The 13,387-nt window shown below is 41.1% G+C and overlaps 1 protein-coding gene across 1 annotated transcript in view; it reads right to left on the bottom strand.

The window, feature by feature from the left end:
- Window positions 1-10,301: 10,301 nt before the first annotated feature.
- Window positions 10,302-13,387, bottom strand: part of LOC124613572 (nascent polypeptide-associated complex subunit alpha, muscle-specific form-like) — a 95,469-nt gene continuing 92,383 nt past the window's right edge. Inside the window, exon 5 of the mRNA XM_047142287.1 lies at window positions 10,302-10,417. Within this exon, the coding sequence (XP_046998243.1) occupies window positions 10,302-10,417 (116 nt within the window). The remainder of the gene's footprint in view (window positions 10,418-13,387) is intronic.

Genomic DNA, 13,387 nt, shown 5'->3' with positions numbered 1-13,387 from the left:
AAATTTTATGATTAGATTTTCAGAAGCAACAGCCAGGTACATAGCAAAAGTTCGGTTCTGAAGCAGATCATCCTTTGTTACTATCTTAACCCCGACACCCCTTCCGCACCACCAACTCCCCAATCATTCAGCTACTGTGACGCCTCACATTGCTGCCTACTGCCACGTCCACGATCTGCGAAAATGTAATATCCTTTTTCTGTGGCCAGTCAGTATTCTTCACTCGTTGAGATACGTGAAAGCAAGGCGACATAACCCTATCTGTTAGTTCAGTCAATATTTGATCATTATGGCCGGTATTTGCACTAATTTGAGTCAGACTCTTTTGTTAATAAGTTTAGATTCAAATTATTATCATCGGTTTTCTACGTCGTTTGGCGGTTGCCGCCAAAGATGCTCATTAACGGTTACTAGACCACCGATTTGCATTTCAAAATGAATTGATATCTTTTATTTGCGTATCACAATCATGTACACCTACTTAATTCCTTCAAAACACACAGGATTCATTTAACACAGCACCATGTTTTGTCTGTTGAAAACTTTTCCCTTTAATATTAATGTGTAATAAACTATTAGATATTCTGTTCGAAATCGTAGGACACTATAGATTTTCCTAACACATCTTTACTGTATGGGTAAAATGTTCCGGAGGTAAAATACTCCCCCATTCGGATCTCCGGGCGCGGAGGACGACGTCATCAGGAGAAAGAAAACTGGCGTTCTACGGATCGGAGCGTGGAATATCAGATCGCTTAATCGGACAGGTAGGTTAGAAAACATGAAAAGGGAAATGAATAGGTAAAAGTTAGATATAGTGGGAATTAGTGAAGTTCGGTGGCAGGAGGAACAAGCCTTTCGTCAGGTGAATACAGGGTTATAAATACAAAATCAAATGTGGGTAATGCAGGACTAGGTTTAATAATGAATAACAAAGATAGGAGCTCTGATAAGCCACTACGAACAGCATAGTGAACGCATTATTGTAGCCAAGATAGACACGAAGCCCAGGCGCACCACAGTAGTACAAGTTTATATGCCAATTAGCTCCACAGATGATGAAGAGATTGAAGAAATGTTTGATGTGATAAAAGAAATTATTCAGATAATTAAGAGAGATGAACATATAACAGTTATGGGGGACTGGAATTCGACAGTAGGAAAAAGATGAGATGGAAAAGTAGTAGGTGTATATGGAATGTGGATAAGGAATGAAAAAAGAAGCCGCCTGGTAGAATTTTGCACAGAGCAAAACTTAATCATAGCTAACACTTGGTTTAAGAATCATGAAAGAAGGTTGTATACGCGGAAGAGGCCTGGAGACACTGGAAGGTTTCAGAGAGATTATATCATGGCAAGACCGAGATTTAGGAACCAAGTTTCAAACTGTAAGACATTTCCAGGGGCAGATGTACACTCTGACCACAATTTGTTGGTTACGAACTGTAGACTAAAACTGAAGAAACTGCAAAAATGTGGGAATTTAAGGAGATGGGACCTAGATGAACTGAAAGAACCAGAGGTTATAAAGAGTTTCAGAGAGATCATTAGGGAACATTGACAAGAACGGGGGAAAGAAATACAGTAGAAAAAGAAAGGGTAGCTTTGAGAGATGAAATATTGAAGGTAGCAGAGAGATCCTCTGATGTAAAAAGACAAGGGCTTGCAGAAATCCTTGGGTAACAGAAGAGATATTGAATTTAATCGATGAAAGGAATAAATATAAAAATTAAATAAATGAACAAGTGGAAGAGAACACAAACGTAAAAAAAAAAATTAGGTTGAGAGGAAGTGCAAAATGGCTAAGCAGGAAAAGCTAGATGGCAGGATGTAGAAGTATATATCACTAGGGGTAAAATAGATTCTAATTACAGGAAGTTAAAGATACCTTTGAAGAAAAGAGAAACAATGTTATGAATAGCAAGAGCTCAGATGGAAAACCAGTTCTATGCAAAGAAGGGAAAGCAGAAATATGGAAGGAGTATATAGAGGGTCTACACAAGGGCGAGTTCTTGAAGGCAATATTATGAAAAAGAAAGAGATCGTATATGAAGATGAAATGGGAGATATGATATTGCGTGAAGAATTTGACAGAGCACTGAAAGACCTAAGTCGAATCAGGGCCCAAGGAGTAGACAACATTCCATTATAACTACTGATAGCCTTGCGAGAGCCAGCTCTGACAAAACTCTACCATGAGACAGGCGAAATATCCTCAGACTTCAAGAAGAATATAATAATTCCAATCCCAAGGAAAGCAGGTGTTGACAGGTTAAAAAATTATCGAACTATCAGTTTAATAAGTCACAGCTGCAAAATACTAACACGAATTCTTTACAGACGAATGGGAAAACTGATAGAAGCAACCACGGGGAAGATCAATCTGGATTCCGTAGAAATGTTGGAACATTCGAGGCAATACTGACCCAACGACTTTTTTCAGAAGAGAGATTAAGGTTCGGCAAACCTACGTTTCTAGCATTTGTAGACTTGGAGAAAGCTTTTGACATTGTTGACTGGAATACTCCCTTTCAAATTCTGGAGGTGGCAGGGGTCAAATACAGGAACCTAAAGGTTATTTACAATTTGTACACAAACCAGATGGCAGTTATAAGAGTCGAGGGAAATGAAAGGGAAACAGTGGTTGGCAAGGGAGTGAGACGGGGTTCTAGCCTCTCCCCGATGTTATTCAATCTGTATATTGAGCAAGGAGTGAAGGAAACAAAAGAAAAATTCGGAGTAGGTATTAAAATTCAAGGAGAAGAAATAAAAATTTTGAGGTTCACCGATGACATTGTAATTCTGTCAGAGACAGCAAAGGACTTAGAAGAGCAGTTGAACGGAATGGACAACGTCTTGGAAGCGGGATACAGGATGAACCTCAACAAAGGCAAAACGAGAATAATGGAATGCAGCCGATTTAAATCAGGTGATGCTGAGCGATTTCGGTTAGTAAATGAGACACTTGTTGTAGTAAACTAGTTTTGCTATTTTGGGTGCAAAATAATTGATGATATTTGAAGTAGAGTGGATATAAAGTGTAGACTGGCAATGGCAAGAAAAGCGTTTATGAAGAAGAGAAATTTATTAACATCTAGTGTAGATTTAAATGTCAGGAGGTCGTTTCTGAAAGTATTTGTATGGGTGTAGCCATATATGGAAGTGAAACATGGACGATAAATAGTTTAGACAAAAAGAGAATAGATGCATTCGAAATATGGTGCTACAGAAGAATGCTGAAGATTAGATGGGTAGATAACGTAACTAATAAGAAGGTACTGAATGGATTAGGGAGAAGAGGACTTTGTGGCACAACTTGACTAGAAGAACGGGCAAGTTGGTAGGACACGTTCTGAGTCATCAAGGGATCACTAATTTAGTTCTGGAGGGCAGCTTGGAGGGTATCAATCGTAGAGGGAGACCAAGAGATGAATACACTAAGCAGATTCAGAGGCATGTAGGTTGCAGTAGTTACTCGGAGATGAAGAAGCTTGCACAGGTTAGAAAGAATGGGGAGCAGCATCAAACCTGTCTCTGAACTGAAGACGACAACAACAAAACAACGGTTTTTACTAACGCAGTTTCTTTTATATGATTCTCTACTATGAATAGTCTCACTTAATCCCGATAATAAATGTCCAAACAGGGTCTATAATCGAAAGTCAAGTTGCGGAGCGATATTTGAATAGTAGCTTTGGCACAACTGAAGTTCTTAAATTGGAATTAATGATACCTATCTTTTACCGATTGAGATGGTCGCTGGATGTTAGCGTTGTCCCAGTTCTAGCAGTTTTCACACTTTCGACAATAAATCAAACGAACAGAAATTTTAATTAGCCCAGCTTCCAATGAAATTAACTATTTCACGCTGTGGCACATGAACTTAGAGACGTGAATACTCAGAACTCAAATGGCTCTGAGCACTATGGGACTCAACTGCTGAGGTTATTAGTCCCCTAGAACTTAGAACTAGTTAAACCTAACTAACCTAATGACATCACAAACATCCATGCCCGAGGCAGGATTCGAACCTGCGACCGTAGCGGGCTTGCGGTTTCAGACTGCAGCGCCTTTAATACTCAGAACTCAAACGCTAAAAGCTCGGGCACTAAAATCTCTAACACAAAGACTCCCAGATACTTAAGACTCCCAAAAGAAAGACGTAAACAATACGTACGTTGGGTTTATATTGTAGTTGTGAAAAAAGGGACGTTTCTTAAATTCTTTGAAGAAAGCCCCTTGCTACTTTGCATATAACACTCCATTCCATGACTCTCATTATTCTTTTATTTAACTTTCTGTGCTTTAGAACAGTAATTCGTGATTTTATATGAAATATAGCCATTTGAATAAATTGTAGTTTAATAAAAGATCAGATATGTAACGAGGGGTTAAAATACACTGCCTGACAAAAAAAAAATGAAGCATCCAGAAGACATGGTCAGATATCATTATAACTTCGTACCTGAACACACCGTCGGTGAGTACGTACAACAGCCACCAGAGTGCACTATTCGTGTTTAGTACCTGATACCCGAGAAAAAGTAATGAACTTCCTGAAACATTCTATATCAACTCCCACCATTGGTCTGAGACTAGCAGCAACCAGGCTATGGGATAACTAGCCCACGTCTAGGCCACGGTTAACACAACAAAAACAGCTGCGTTGGCAGTGGTGTCTTGACGGGGAATTTCGTCCTGCTGATGAAAGGTGTCGCGTTGTGTTCAGCGATGAACTGCCATTCTGCACTAACCCGGATGATAGTCACAGGCGAGTACGCAGCATCTGGGAAAGATGTTCCACTGACCCAACATTTTGGAGAGGCACAGTGGTGTTATTTCCCATGTCGTGGTGAGAGGAGTCATTGGGTCATGGCTGGTGTGGATTGAGGGAAACTTGTCGGCGCAACGGTACATCATAGACATCCTGCATGCTCACGTGTTACTTCTAAGGCGATAGTACTGTGTGCTATTTTTCAACAGGACAATGCTCGTCCACACACAACACGTGTCTGTATGAAGTGTCTTCATGCTGTTGAGATACTTCTGTGGTCAGCAGAACCCCTACATCCGTTCCCTATAGAGCATGTGTGGGACCTGCTCAGACGTCCAGCACCAGTATGCAGGATGTCATTGACCAGCTTTCTCAGGAGAGAATATGACACCCTTTCCAACCGAATCACTGCACGCTCCCTGGTCATATGGGGCGCAAAGTCATACTGGCAAGTGGGCCCGTACTGCCAAGTTCTTTGTAAATTTGACTCTGTTTTGTAGTCACTGAAATAACATCAAATGCCCTCTAAATGTATGAAGTCTCATTCAGTTACCTTCTCCCCTTCTGGGTGCTTCACGTTGATTTTTTTGGGTCACTGATGAAGAGGACAGTATTGCTGCGAAGCAGGTTCAGTTCAACTGTGACGCAGTTCGGCACTGAAGTAATCACGATCGTCTGAAAGGAAGTGTGATGGGGCAATGTGTTTTTGCAAAATGAAGTCTCCACAGTCTTGCTGTAATTGCGGAATTGCTGCAACATGCTTAAGACAGAAAGACAGCAATAATTACGACAGCTATTGAAGAGAAGCATTGCCCATATAATTCCCCCTGCTCTCACTTACGATGTTGAGGTTTCAGTCAGTGAATTGAACATTATTTGTAAAAACGTTTTAGCTCCGACCTCTAGTTACGAAAATACAAATAAAACATATCGACCTGTTTGTCTGGTCTGGCCAAATGAGGGGATGTCTGCTCCACATCTTTGGAATGTTGTCCCCTCCCCCCTTCCCCCCCCCCCCCCCCCACCACCCCTATAGCTCAGTGGTCAGCGTCATGACGGATTGCCGTCCTAGGGGTCCGGGTTCAATTCCCGGCTGGGTCGGGGATGTTCTCCGCTCAGGGACATCCCCATCCGCCGCGCAGATCGCCCAATGTGGCGTCGAATGTAATAAGACCTGCACCAAGGCGGCCGGACCTGCCCCGTAAGGGGCGCCTCCCGGCCAAAGACACCAAACGCTCATTTCATTTCATCTTTGGAATGCAAGAGCGAGAAGCTCGAGAAAAAGTTCAGCTGTGGCAACCTATTTTTCCTGCCGCTAGCCTGAGAAGTGGAAAAATTCCAGAATATGTTTGGTAACTCTGTGATCGTGAACTTATTTCTGGAGTCGCTGAAAATGACCTTGCTGCACTCATTTGATATTTTCTTGTCATTTCGTTAAACAATCTGAATGATTATTACTTAAATGCTGACAGTGAATTAGCAGATTTATGTTTTTGAATCCAGGAGGCTCGTCCAAGGCAGAAACTATAACTTATTTTTCTAGTACCTGAGCCGTTGGTATTTGCAATGTAGGAGAATTGAATGTTGTTCTTATTTGTAGCTCAGTTGTAATGTGTTAGAGTCGTAAATTGGAGACAATGTTGGCTGCCAGTTTCAGTTTCGTTGGGAACATGATTTGTACCTCTTCTGTGGCAGTGCTACAAGCAGCCAGATTGACAATGGGTTAAGTATTCTTAAGAAAAATTCTATATAAATAGTTTTTTCGCTACCTTGATTCAGTACCCTGTAGATTTACATCTGAGATAATTTTCAGTTTTTTTGTAATACACAGTTTATTGATGAAATTGAAGAATAATAAATTTCACAGGGTTTCGTCATGTGTCTGCCACATTTCCGTACTTTTATGGTAGTCCTGTAACGCTACTTGCATTTGGCACAGGACTGCAGTTGATACAGATCGATTAGAGATCAACTACAAACAATTTCTTACCAATTCATGAAATTTTGCGTGTGCTCATTTAAAGGTTACGTTATGTTTTATTAAAACATATTTTCATCGTAACGTTATCATGATAAAGTATAACTCATTTGTTCTACTACAGTGCACGTCTTATACCGTTTATTCGTTATTTAACTGAACACAACAGACAAACACAAGACAGAAGTTAATCACCAACAATACATTCTCCAACATGGTCTGAAGCAGTCCACCGCTGTTCAGATGGTTTTTCGATTCCGTGCCTGTAGAAACCACTAATTTCTTTTTAAGAAGTTAACACAAAGCAAACACATCTTGTCACTAGTAAAGATATAGCCGTAGGTATGCTCAATCAGGCAGCTGACGATGTTCAAGCGGAAGTGTTTACATGGCCACCCATTGATTTTTGGTACTTTTAATTAGCGTGCTGCATCCCTAAATCAGACTACTTGATCGGGAGTAGGACGATTAAAATCCCCCTCTGGGAGTATTAATTTAGGCTTATTGTGGTTTATCTACATAGCCTCAGCAAATACTGGTTTGTGTAGTTGATTAGTTCTATCTTAGTATGCCGGAGGTCTCGTTTCCTATTCGTGTCTGGGGCAAATATTTTAACAAACACCAAAAGACCTCTTTCACTTCTGGCAATACCAAATAAATAAGCTACCCTCTGCTGATAAACGGAATACACGCTAAACTTGATGTGACCGTACTATCGGCCGGGGAAGAAGTCAGTTTAGGTTAGGCTATAACAGATGCTGATGTTGGGTCAAACGAAAACTCTGTTCGTCACCTACAAAATTTTAATTTTTTTGTTATTGTTGAAAAATAAGAAATAAAAATTCAAAATGTGACTGGAAACTACAGGTCGACAGATTCTTTTGGTGCTACAGAATTCTCCGTTGATATTTTTCTTTTCTACACGTCCAGATATTTTCAAGATTAGCGGCCTTAGTTTTAGCGAAATTTTTGAGAAACAGGATAAAGAAAAACTTATTTGGATCTTAGCACAACTACGAGGACAACTTTTAGACCTAACTTGGTCCGAATATAGGCATAGAGTCATGTTAATACGGACAAAAAAATGCTTATAGTTTTATCACATCCTTCCCTAAAGACATTCATTATAAGCAGCTTAGCGACCCATCAAACGTCCGTCTTCTCGACCTGGTGTGATCAAGATGACAGAAACTTGAAGCTCTAGTTAATGCCGATAGTTTGCTTCCCATCATATAATTCACGGAATTCTATGTGATCTGTTTCGTTCTAAAGAATCAGATATGTCTGACTGGTAAGTCCAGACCGAGACATCTCAAGACGTACCGACGTACTGTTCACTCAAAATACGATAACAGGGATGTTGAAAACAATGTATCACTCGTGAAGAGCTTAAAATATTGAGAGACAAATGAAACTGCTTAGCAGTCTGAAACTCCATTTACGAGATCCGAATCGTGTCGTACAAAACAGCGCACATCATTAAAAATATTATTATTACTGGGTGTCATACTGGTAGATAACCATTTCCCTTTCATCTGTTACGCCAGAAGAAAACTGAGCATTTTGTTAAACTTTTCGTAGTCAAAATTCGTATTTTGTTCACTTTTAATATTGGTCCAGTTGCTTTCTCTGTTTTTGTTTTCTATAAAGTTGCTAGTGACACATGTGATGTGGCAGTATGTTGGTAGCACTGTCTCCTCGCCCTTTTTGCTGTGAAAAAGACTGTAAAGCTTTGAGGTTCAGCATAACGACATGGCGAGGGTTCCCGCGAATTCCGCACCTACCTGCGCGTCGTCAGGTCTGAGACAAGCTGTTCCCCCGTCGGCGCACAGTACTGTTCCCATGTCGACCGCCGAAATTTAATCAATGCATCCCCAAGAAGACTCGCTGCATCAGCCGGCTCGATAAATCACAAGCAGTTCGCAAGTGTTTTCTTTACTTACTATTGTGTTCCAGCATAAAGTTCGGGTAATTTACAGCCATAACTTCAGCAACAATAGGCGATCTTAGAGAGACTCTTACAAACAGATCTAGACCTCAATACATTCCTGATATAAGTTGCACTGATCAGAAATCATTTTGCATCTGGTATGTAATATATCAATTCCTCTGTATTTTTGGTTGTGGAATCAAAAAGTATCCTTACAATTGTGGTATCACATAAACGTTCGAGAGATATTTAAAATTATGGATAACTTTTTTACATTTTCAGTCGAATGTGTTATTTTATTTTTTCATATAGTCAGAAGAGAAATGACAATAAATTTCCATCAGTGCATTTGGCTCATTCAGTGGATAAGAAGGAAATATATGAAAGCATTGTCCTGCTAATGAAGGCCATCAAATATTAGTATCATGAGAGGATGATCTGCTGGGATTTAAGAGCTGTTGCATTTCTTACACGTTTATAGGATGATTTAACAAAATTCTATTATTTACTGTGTTTTTCGGTCACAGGAGACATAAAAAAATACTACATTCTCAAGAATGGTCTATGAGCAAATGTATATTGCAGGAAAGAAAAATATTATGAACAAGCAGTAGTTATGCCAAGTAAAGTCATCACACATCAACTTCATATTAAGTTACAAAAACGCTTGCTATACAAATTGTGGATTTCAATCATTTGAAAGAAGTTTTTGTCGAGATCTGTGTGGTCAATTTGATAGATGGGCCGCAAAGCAGAAAATTCTTGAACGATGTGATTTTTGACCCACAAGGGCCGAGTTACATGCTCGAACTTCTTTTGAAGACAATGTTCGTGGATTGTTTGGCAACTGAAATATGTTCCTTTCTAGTCTGAACTGTCAGTCGACTACAAAGAAATAGGGTTTAATTTACCAATGAAAATCTTTTTCCCCCAATAGCAACGAACAGGGTGAACGTCTCCTTCAAGACGTTCTTATCAAGGAACATCGCTATGAAGGAAGCTGGACCCATTCAGTTATGAGCAATTACTGTTGGCTTTTGCTCAGAGAGACTCATGAGACATCCTAGAGAAGAAAAGAATCCTCTTTCGATTTTTCCAAATTAGTCAGCGTACCAAAAGAAGCATTTAGACTTGTTCCTTGATGCCTTTAATGCTTCCTCCTCTAATTTCTCTATGAACAGATTGGCAATCGACTGAGAGTGGGGACTGCGCTTAGATACTGGAAATTTGAAATTTGTGGTAAGATCTTATGGGACCAAACTGCTTAGGTCATCGGTCCCTAAGCTTGCAGACTACTTAATCTAATTTAAACTAACTTACGCTAAGGACAACATACACACCCATGCCCGAGGGAGGACTCGAACCTTCGACGGGAGGAGCCGCGCGAACCGTGACAGGACTCCTGAGACCGCGCGGCTACTCCGCGCGGCGCTTAGCTACTCCCTTTGTACATAACAACAGCCATCAAGTGAGATGTACGTCCATGAATGGGTCCATCAGAGTATAGTCAAACGTCTCTGCAATCAGTTCCAATGATTCTTTCGGTGGCACCTTGTTGAAGAGGGAGAGCACGTCAAAATTAACCACTGTATCAGACTTTGACACTCGTATGTAGACCCTTAATTCCACTGATGAAGGATGCAGTGAATGCTCTTCACAAAATGTGAGCTCAGCAGCCTCTCCAAGTACACACCTAGCTGGAAAGTTGCCGTCCCAAGAATTACGTCTACAGTAACTACAGGCAGAAGACGTACCAGAATGTCAATAGGCTGAACAAGCTTCGACAGAGGAAAGGAAGGATACTCGGTTTGCTCACCTTCTGCTGAGATATTGCGGTGTAGAAATAACACCGATTTTCACCAGGGTCAAACATCACATGAACGCCTGAGCGGCGAACAATACCAAACGTTGAGCAAGCATGGCATTCATGAAGGAAAAGATTCGAGATATGAGCCACAGACTAAATTCATTTGCCTAGGAATCTTAATGCCTACATCTGCAAATGACAACTTCGCTGGCAGATCACCAGGCGAGGTGGCGCAGTGGTTAGCACACTGAACTGGCATTCGGGAGAACGACGGTTCAAACCCGCGTCCGGCCATTATGATCGCTTCAGGCAAATACCGGGGTGGTTCCTCTGAAAGGGCACGGCCGAATTCCTTCCCCATCCTTTTCCAATCCGATGGGACCGATGACCTCGCTGCCTGGTCCCCTCGCCCCATATCAACATACCATCTGGCAGATCAAAACTGAGAGTGGATAGACAGCACCTCCTGGTCTCTAGTAAAACGCACACGGGAAGGATGACAAAGCAACGCCAATCTGCTAAGTTTGATAATACGTACAAGAAGTCGCAGCAGGCAGTCAACTTACACACTGTGGTTAATTTAAGAGACAAACATTTTCATAAGCTCCCCCTCAAGATACCCGGCACGGGTCACAACTTTGCACGAACACAGAGAAACGTGCTTATTTCGGTCTTTGTCAATGCAACGAAGCAAGTTGGCAAAACGATTCCACCGTTGTGTCTGGCGAAGTCCGTAGTGAATCCTGCAGAGCAATTGCCAAGACAGAACCACCGTACTGAGCATCCCGGGGGCGAGAGATTGGCACCGAAGAAAGCCCGAGGAGACAGAGGGTGTTGTCGACAGACAATGAAAGCTCCACACTCGTTATGCAGCGAACAGATTATAATGAAAACATTCTCCAGCTCCTTGATAACCTGTAACGTGACACGAGGTCTGGAGTGGATAGGAATACCAGTGCTTTATTGTGGGCTACAGGCATGCTAGAAATATTCATGAAAGAATTGTGGTCAAGAACTCCGGTACCACCAAGGCTGTATGCACTACCTAAGGCAGTGGCCTTAATGAACAGAGCCACATCTCAACAGCACATCAACTGAAATTTCTTTTGAGAGACAATTTTTTAAACTTTAGCCGTGTAAGAGGGTACGTTGTTATTAACGTAATTATGGTAATCCCAAGCTGTCCGTCCCTAAAAATCCCAATATGATTGAGACAGAATGAGATTTTCACTCTGCAGCGGAGTGTGCGCTGATATGAAACTTCCTGGCAGATTAAAACTGTGTGCCCGACCGAGACTCGAACTCGGGACCTTTAAGGCAAAGGTCCCGAGTTCGAGTCTCGGTCGGGCACACAGTTTTAATCTGCCAGGAAGTTTCATATCAGCGCACACTCCGCTGCAGAGTGAAAATCTCATTCTGGAAACATCCCCCAGGCTGTGGCTAAGCCATGTCTCCGCAATATCCTTTCTTTCAGGAGTGCTAGTTCTGCTAGGTTCGCAGGAGAGCTTCTGTAAAGTTTGGAAGGTAGGAGACGAGGTACTGGCAGAAGTAAAGCTGTGAGTACCGGGCGTGAGTCGTGCTTCGGTAGCTCAGTTGGCAGAGCACTTGCCCGCGAAAGGCAAAGGTCCCGAGTTCGAGTCTCGGTCGGGCACACAGTTTTAATCTGCCAGGAAGTTTTATGATTGAGACAGGTTCTATAAGGTGAGCGCTCCCAAATTTCCCATCCACTTTTGTGTACTTGTTTCGTCTATTTCCTTTCTTTCATCCTCTCTGTATCTCCAAACCAACGCAACGGACGCTTTATGAAAACTCGACACTACATTTTCTTTCACTTCAAAACGCACACCAAAATTAACTTAAAAAACTTTACCCGAAGTGTTATATTATAGTCAAACTGTACATTATTGAATAAAACTTTGAGTAACGATATAATTCATTACTCAAATTAAATTGTGAGGTATCCATGACAATGACTGAAAAAGACTAATTGAACAATGGCCTTGCAGTTTCTTGGAAAATTTGGATAAGTAAAATTTGAATGTTGTTGTTATTGTTGTAAATTGTAGACACTATTGCAGGTTCTCATCAATAAGACGACTTCTCAGTTTACTCTTTACAAGGTTCATCCTTGAAAACGATTGTTCACTCAATATGCAGATCCGAATAAGGAAAGAAAGCAAAGCTAGTTTCGTCAGCTGGATACTATTCCAAAGGTTACAAATATTGTATCTCTCTTCTCCATATCTAAATTCACCTTTGTTTCTCTCCAATATTTCTATGTCAGTACAAAGACGTTCGGATTCTGAGTTCCAGAAATTTTTGATTTTTAAATCCAGCAATCCAGCAATTGCATTTCAGAGTTACCATTGTCAGTATGAAAGGGAGAAAATTTAATTTCTTTACCGTAGCTTCAAGAGATTTTTTTTAAAGAAAGAACAACGTCGCCTTGTTGTTTCTGAATTTCTCAAATCTGTAGAGAAAACCTTCCCTTTCATTTGAAACAGCAAATGTCATGATCAGAATGATTTTCTTATGTTTCCAGAGGCTTCTAAAGTGAATAAATGTTTCTCTTTCAAAATCTTGAGGAAAAAGTGGCAATTTTAACATTGCAAAAAAATAAATGGTTCAAATGGCTCTGAGCACTATGCGACTTAACTTCTGAGGTCATCAGTCGCCTAGAACTTAGAACTAATTAAACCTAACTAACCTAAGGACATCACACACATCCATACCCGAGGCAGGATTCGTACCTGCGACCGTAGCGGTCGCTCGGTTCCAGACTGTAGCGCCTGGAACCGCACGGCCACTCCGGCCGGCTAACATTGCAAAAAGTCTGTTTCCTTTCCACTTTAGTTTACGAATAAACTGGTTTGGATAAGACTTAACGTCTACCATGAA

Source organism: Schistocerca americana, chromosome 4 (genome assembly GCF_021461395.2).
Source record: "Schistocerca americana isolate TAMUIC-IGC-003095 chromosome 4, iqSchAmer2.1, whole genome shotgun sequence".
NCBI classification, from domain to species: domain Eukaryota; kingdom Metazoa; phylum Arthropoda; class Insecta; order Orthoptera; family Acrididae; genus Schistocerca; species Schistocerca americana.
The sequence above is the reverse complement of the archived record's forward strand: the minus strand, read 5'-3'. Positions and strand labels throughout refer to the sequence as shown.